Source organism: Ahaetulla prasina, chromosome 14, assembly GCF_028640845.1.
Source record: "Ahaetulla prasina isolate Xishuangbanna chromosome 14, ASM2864084v1, whole genome shotgun sequence".
NCBI classification, from domain to species: domain Eukaryota; kingdom Metazoa; phylum Chordata; class Lepidosauria; order Squamata; family Colubridae; genus Ahaetulla; species Ahaetulla prasina.
The window spans coordinates 23,468,113-23,476,045 of record NC_080552.1 but is presented as its reverse complement, the minus strand read 5'-3'; the positions used below and the strand labels follow the sequence as shown (position 1 = coordinate 23,476,045).

Genomic DNA, 7,933 nt, shown 5'->3' with positions numbered 1-7,933 from the left:
CACCCCAATACCTTATCAGAATTAGGATGAGGAAAACACCTACCATCTGAATGTTAAGCTTCACAAAGCCAATGGAAGAAGACAGGGGAAGAGACAGGGAAGGAGACGGAGAAAGGAGGAAAATGAGTTAAGCTTCAACATATTTCCAACAAAGTCAAAATACATCTTAACAGAGCCAATATTCTGAAGAGACTGGCCAAACTTGCTGTATTCTTTAACAATCAGGCAGTCTAAATTTCAAAAAGAAAACAAGAATGCAAACTCCACAATCAAATCATGGTTTGCATCTTTCTCATTTTATTTTTTGTTTTGCTATTATGTGGAATAAATAAATAAATCTTCCTCATTTTGCTTATCTTCAGACTTTTAGTTTTGTTTTATGCTTGCCTTAAAATTTGACAAATGCTTTGTCTGAGAAAGAGCACCCAAAATGTTCCCCACATATTTAAGAGGTATGCACAAAAGCCAGCTTAAGTCTTAAGAAAACCCTCTCTAGTTTCCCCAATAATTTCCCTGAGAAGCAATTCCTTAACGTTTTTAAAAGGAAAATTCAATCATTTGAAACGCCTCCCATGATGCCTTGCGCAGGCGACTCTGGCCAACCCCGGAGCATTATGGGAAATTCCTTTTGCAGATTCTTCCAGCCAGGGATCCAGACCCATCATCCCCAGCCAGTCCTTGGGAGCATGCTCGCAGCCCCAAAAGGCCTTCCTTAAAGGGTCTGCTTTGCAGTGCAGAGAGCGAAGGTGGCCCAGGGAGGAGATGGGCAGCACACAAATCAAAATAAATAAAATTTAAGAAACCTCTCCTCCCTTGGCAATGAGGGCATCCCGGCCGTGCACAGCGAGCAAGTTGAAAAGCACCGCTGAAGCCAAAGCGCTGCCGTCTGAGCCCCGTTTGCAGCTCTGCGGAGCAAAGACGTCGATGGATGGGAGACCACTAGGAAATCCCAACAGCACTGGGGACTGTTCAAAAGCAGAAGATGGAAATCCATGAGCTGCAGAGCATGGAGCCAGGTGTGGGTGGGTGGCCCTGCTCCAACTTGGTCTGGGGGACCAAACTTAGAGCAAAAGCGGTGCAAAGAGCCCACCCCAGACTTTGCTCTTCTGGCTGCTGAAGACATGCCAGTTGCCATTACGTGACCGCAAGGGAACACTCAGAAGTCCCTTTTTCAATGCTGCCATACTTTTGCTGTCATTATACAAGCGGTCGTAAGATGAGGGCTACCTGCGTCTTCTTGCACAATCTGATGTCATGTTTCCAAAGCCGCTATTTAATACAGCTGCCATATCTTGCCTTAATAGGAAACATTGTCTAAAGATGGATCGACTGCTTTTATTAATGAATAAGTAAAGAGTTACAGTTTGGAGAGACCATAAAACAGGAGGAAAATAATTATTTAAAAAATTTCAAAAAACTTTTTTATACATATATTTAGTCTGGATACAAACAATAGAGTAAAACATCATCCTATTTTGCTCAGACATTTCTATCTAACATCTGGCCATCAGCTGTCTGAAACAGAATATTGAGCCAAGTAAAAACTTGGCCTGCTACAGCAAAATAATTTCTCGCTTTGGCCATAACCACCAATTTACACCCAATGGAGAATGTGCTGTCTGGCTGACATTTTGCTGGCCAAGTCAACTGGTTCATATAGAATAACTCTGTATGAAACATCAATAGATGCTTCTAGTCCACATAAAAAAAAGACAAGATGCTTCTAAAAGTTCTTTGCAATTGCCGCTAAGTTAAGTGATCCCTTTTCCAATTCAGCATCTGAAGGGAGCTGGGAAAAACAGAAGCATCCATTACATCACACAAACCGGCCGGATGTGATGCCCTGAAGTCGCCTTGCTCACATTCCCACCCCTAAATCTGGAGATGACAATGTGGACGTCACTGAATCCTATAGGATGAGCTGTTTACAGCTCAGCTATATCTTCCAGTAGTAGAGCCAGGATCTGTTCTGGAATCTGGAAGAGAAAGAGAGAGAGAGACGCAGAGCAGCAGATCCAGTCACAACAAAGTAATCTCGCTTGGGGGCAGCGTGAGCTGCTTTTCACGGGCATGCAGCAGGCTCTCCATGTGGGTGGCAATGACACGACATAGTTCCAGGCCCTGCAAGGGGGGGGGGGGAAAGAGGACACAACGAAAGTCAGGACATGCCTCTCAAGGGTTTATTCAGAACTAAAAGCTGCATAGTCTGCCATGGTGGGTCAGCCTATTCAACTTACTCAAGAGTTCCAGCACTTCTAATGCTCCCATCCTAAGCTCATGGATCCTAGATCAACACTCCTGTCCTATCCCTCCAATAGAACCTGGATAGCCATTTTGCCCTACTCTGCAGATATTGGGGGGGGGCAGTGTCAGGACAGCAAAACAAATGAAGCGAAGCATCTGGAACACTTCAAAGGTTGCACCCCAATACCTTATCAGAATTAGGATGAGGAAAACACCTACCATCTGAATGTTAAGCTTCACAAAGCCAATGGAAGAAGACAGGGGAAGAGACAGGGAAGGAGACGGAGAAAGGAGGAAAATGAGTTAAGCTTCAACATATTTCCAACAAAGTCAAAATACATCTTAACAGAGCCAATATTCTGAAGAGACTGGCCAAACTTGCTGTATTCTTTAACAATCAGGCAGTCTAAATTTTCAAAAAAAGAAAACAAGAATGCAAACTCCACAATCAAATCATGGTTTGCATCTTTCTCATTTTATTTTTTGTTTTGCTATTATGTGGAATAAATAAATAAATCTTCCTCATTTTGCTTATCTTCAGACTTTTAGTTTTGTTTTATGCTTGCCTTAAAATTTGACAAATGCTTTGTCTGAGAAAGAGCACCCAAAATGTTCCCCACATATTTAAGAGGTATGCACAAAAGCCAGCTTAAGTCTTAAGAAAACCCTCTCTAGTTTCCCCAATAATTTCCCTGAGAAGCAATTCCTTAACGTTTTTTAAAAGGAAAATTCAATCATTTGAATGACAGCCTCAAACCCATAAACCACTTCCTTGACCAGATCCTGCTGTGGAGAAATTGTGATCCTGTGAAACTGTGAGACCTGCATTTCCCCTGCTATACCTGCTTAAGCTGCAGCTGTGTGATCCTGTGAGACATCAGGTCTCCTAGCATAATCTCGACATAGGGGTAACTGGATCCGGCTGAGGGTCTCTGGGTCCGAGTAGAGTGGATCTCCTTCAGAGAGAACGTCACAATGGCTTCCTAGAACAGTGGAGGAGAAAACGTTTAAAAGAAGAGCAAGCAGTCTAAATCACAAGGTCATTTTCTGTCTTCCCCAGACCCTCCCTGACCCCTGTGGCTAAGAACTAGAGAAGTCCATGCCCTGAGCTGGTTTTTGACCCCACACCTCTTGGATGTAGTCACTTAATGCCCATATCCATCCCATTCACATCTTGCATGAAGTCAAGAACACAGGATGAAATATTAGGTCCACTTAAAGAACCACTTAAAGAACCACTTAAAGACTTAAAGAATTATTTAATCAGATACAATTAGGAGTGGGAATACCCCCGTCATGGAAAACATCTTTTATTTCACTGATACCGAAAGAGGAGCAAGACTGCTCTAAACCTGGTAACTATAGGCCGATTTCACTTTTAAATAATGATTATAAGATTTTTGTAAAAATAATAGCAAATAGATTAATGTTAGTTTTACAACAAAGAATTCATACTGATCAATCTGGTTTTATAAAAGGGAGGCAGATGAGGAATAATGTTAGACAGATTATTAATATATTGGAATATTTGGAAAAGAAGAATACTTCAGCGGCACTTATTTTTTGGATGCAGAAAGCCTTTGATCGATTGCATTGGGATTTTTATTTAAATTAATAGAAAATGCAATTTGGAGACTGTTTTATTAGAATAATTAAAGCGATTTATGGAGAGCAAACAGCACAGATTATAGTAAATGGTAGTTTGACAGAAGTTATTAAGATTGCGAAAGGAACAAGACAGGGATGTCCCTTATCACCATTATTGTTTGTTTTGACTCTGGAACCATTATTAGATAAAATACGAAATTAATGAAAATAGAGAATTAAGATTAGACAATATGAGTACAAAGTTAGAGCTTTTGCAGATGATGTAGTGGTTACGTTAATGAATCCTATAAATTCAAGTAGATTTTGTTGGAAGTAATTGATAAATATGGAAAGGTATCAGGATTTAAAATAAATCAGAATAAAACAAAAGTGATAATTAAAAATATGTCTATACAACAGAAACAAAAACTAGAGGAAAATGACAGGATTTGAGGTAGTAAAAAAGGTTAAATATTTAGGGGTCTATATTAGCTCATCGAACAAGAAACTTTATAAGAATAATTATGACTTGCTATGGCAAAAAGTTCAGAATGATATGAATGGCTGGAAGAAATTGCAGTTATCCCTATTGGGAAGGATTGCGGCTATTAAAATGAATGTGTTACCTAGATTTTTGTTTCTGTTCCAGATGATACCTATAATTAAAAAGGATAAAAATTTGGAAGATTGGCAGAGTGGGATTAATAAATTTATATGGCAGGGTAAAAAGGCGAGGGTTAAAATGAAAATAATACAGGATTCACGGGAAAGAGGTGGTTTAAGAATGCCTAACTTTAAACTATATTATGAAGCAGTAACCCTTTCAGTAATAAGTGACTGGTTTAACTTAACAGAGGAAAGAATTTTGAATATAGAAGGTTATGACTTGTTATATGGATGGCATGCGTACTTATTTTATGGAAAAAAAGTGGATAGGGCTTTTAAGAATCATGTGTTGAGAAGTGCTCTTTTGGTCTGGAATAAATATTCCTATAAATTAGATTATAAGATTCCTATATGGGCGAGCCCTAGACATGCAATAGAGAATATAAATATAGAACAGAAACAGGAAATGATTACATATAAAGAACTTTTGTATGCTGAAGGAGGTAGATTGCAATTAAAATCATTACAGGTATTAAAATGAAGAAGGAGGAATTATACTTGGTTTCAATATGGGCAAATAAGTGCTAGATGGAAAGAAGATCAAAAAATTGGTATAATGCAAAGGGAGGAAAATTTAATAAAGCAAATTAGAAATCAGACCCAGGAGCATATAAAGAGATTGTATAATGTGTTGCTTGAAATAGATTCGGAAAAGGATTTGGTAAAGGATTGTATGATAAAATGGGCACAGAATATTCAGGAACCAATAATGTTGGAAACATGGGAGAAAATTTGGGTTAGAAATGTTAAGTTTACACAAGCACAGAATTTAAGGAAAATTTTTATAAGATGTTTTATAGATGGCATTTAGATCCCAAAAAATTATCATGTATGTATCCTAATATCCAAGCGAAATGTTGGAGGTGTGATTGTGATGATGCTACATATTTTCATATTTGGTGGACTTGCAAGAAAATTAAGGTCTTTTGGATAAGAATTTGGTGGATTATTCAAAATGTACTGAAGAAGAAGATAAAGTTCCTGCCACAATTTTTCCTTTTGGGAATTATAATGGATTGTACAGGGATTGAGACTAAATTGATTTTGAACTTAATAACAGCAGCAAGACTGTTGATTGGACAATACTGGAAGAAGAAGAGATACCTACAATAGAAGAATGGATATTGAAAGTTATTAATTTGGCTGAGATGGCTAAAATCTCAGCGTTTTAAAAGACAATACGCAGGAAAGATATTTAATTGAATGGAAAAATGGATTGATTATCTACAAAACAGATATCAGATTAAGAAATATCAGATTGCCTTTGAATAATTAGAAAGTTATTTTATGTAATGGGAGGGGTTGGGAGGCGAAAAGCTTTGGATGTGGTTATTTGGATTGGACTTTACCTTGTGATTGACCGGGAAGCCGGGGTGGGGAGGAGGGGATGTTTTGTTTTTTTTTTTTTTTGGGAGGGAGGGGGAAAAAAGGGGGAAAATGTTTTTGTTTTTTTTAAAACTCTTTCAATAAAAAAAAAAAAAAAAAAAAGAATGTTTCTACAGAGATTCTTCCACAAAACAGCTTCTTTGGATTCTCCAAACTCCCTTCTACCTGGTTGATCCTGGAGGACTCTCTATTCTTTCTTCCTTTTTGATACATATATTGTGTGAATATGTCTGGGGGTGTTAAATGATCAATTTTGTTCCTAGTTTGTTCAACGGGGGCTTTGTTCTGATGCTGCAGGTCAGATTCTCTTTACTTTGAGACAGAGAACCCATCGTTTTTATTATCCTCGGGATCATCTGTTGTTAAACCACTTGCAGGGTTCCCCCCCAGGAATGGCATAAAGTCCAAGCTTCATTTCCTTAGCAGAAAGCAATCACACAAGAGATCTGAACAGAAGAAAACCTACTGAGATGTCAAAGGAACAAACACTCAACACCTACATGAGTTTCCTTGTGGAGAAAATTCAGCCCATTCTGGTTCACGGCCAGGATACAGGGCGAAATGATGGTGGTGTTACTGCAACTCTGGATGTAGAAAAATGAAGAGCCAAACATGGGGAAGGCGCTCAGGAGCCCTACAATGGATGGAAGCCAACCATCAGCTCAAAGAAGGGGACCTGGAGCAGGAGGTCACTGAACTCCTTGTCCACAAAGAACAAGAACGGGACCCACATAGAAGCTGGTTGTGGAGAGCTCTTCCTTGCAAACTTTGGGAATTCATAACCTTCAGCGGTGTGAGGTTTACTCATTTAGAAGAAATTAAAAGTACTAGAGGATTTCATCCCTTAAATCAGGAATGTCCAACCTTGGCCACTCAAAGACTTGTGGACTTGATGGCTGGAGAATTCTGGGAGTTGAAATCTACAAGTCTTTGAGTGGCCAAAGTTGGTTATCCCCATCCCTAAATCATGAATAAGACATCAAGAATTTCTTAGTGAGTGGACATCACACTCGTGCTCTTGATGGTCATTGCAGGAGATCATTATTTCTTTTGTAAGTCATCTCCTGGAAGCCTCTGGTCACCGCTTTCCAAAACAATCACGAGACCCTCAAATCTAGACAGTCAAGTAGGCTTATTTCTCACTTGACTCTCATTCAACCCTGCTTGTATGTTTATTGTGCAGCTGCCAGAGAATGCTGGAGATTAGCAACTGAGAACTCTTGAAACGAGAAACATAGGGCTGAGTTACACCGCAGGCATTTCTTTTGGCCAGCCAGCATGCCTGCAGCTTAATTCCAGAAGGTTGGCTGGTCTGCCCTCCCTTCCTGGCCCCTTGGAAGGAGAAGGCCTTACCTAAGAATTGGGCCCGAGCTTGGTGGGCGCTCAAGGCTTGTGCTTGATGCATGAAGGGGGCCACCATGTCCAGCCACGCCTGAGCCTTCTGCAGATGGTAGAACTGGGGTGGGATGTAGTCCTGAATTTCCCTTCTTGGAGGAGAAGCAGAAGGACTAGGTGAGAAGTCACAGACAGCTGAGGAAACAGGGGCATGAGGAACTAAAGGGAAGTTCTCCGCCAAGCCTCCTCTCCTCCAAGCCAAGGAGACAGAGAATGACAACCCCAAGGGTGGTGCTACAGCTTCACACCCAGAAGGCGGTGACCATCCCACCCAGTCTTTGCCCACTCAGCCTTGAGTGCCAGGACTCATCCTCCCTCTTGCCTGCGGCATTAGCCTTCTCCAAACACCACCATAATTCAAAGGCACCTACAAGGTTGCCAGGCCCTTCACCCAGAGCTGCAGAGCAGCCAATTTGGAAATTTGCTGGAACTGTTGGTCACTTGGCTTTGCAGAAGACGAGATGTAGAAGAGACCTTTCAGATAGTCAGGTAGTACCTGTGAGAGAGACACCAGTGACATCATCACTGCCAGGAAGCAACCTTAACTCAACCTGAGACCCTCCAGATGAGTTCGATGGGGGAGACAGAAAATGAAGCTTGGCTCATTTGGAAAAGACCAGCCTTGCAGGAGGTTGTGTTCTGCAACACAAGCTGT

At 40.5% G+C, this 7,933-nt stretch overlaps 1 protein-coding gene across 1 annotated transcript in view; it reads right to left on the bottom strand.

The window, feature by feature from the left end:
- Window positions 1-1,096: 1,096 nt before the first annotated feature.
- The window catches only part of MYO15A (myosin XVA), a 60,809-nt gene continuing 53,972 nt past the window's right edge, over window positions 1,097-7,933 (bottom strand). Inside the window, exons 60-64 of the mRNA XM_058157778.1 lie at window positions 7,650-7,774; window positions 7,237-7,370; window positions 6,384-6,517; window positions 3,087-3,227; window positions 1,097-2,121 (exon numbers count right to left, since the gene is read on the bottom strand). Of these exons, the coding sequence (XP_058013761.1) occupies window positions 2,020-2,121; window positions 3,087-3,227; window positions 6,384-6,517; window positions 7,237-7,370; window positions 7,650-7,774 (636 nt within the window). The 3' untranslated portion in view covers window positions 1,097-2,019. The remainder of the gene's footprint in view (window positions 2,122-3,086; window positions 3,228-6,383; window positions 6,518-7,236; window positions 7,371-7,649; window positions 7,775-7,933) is intronic.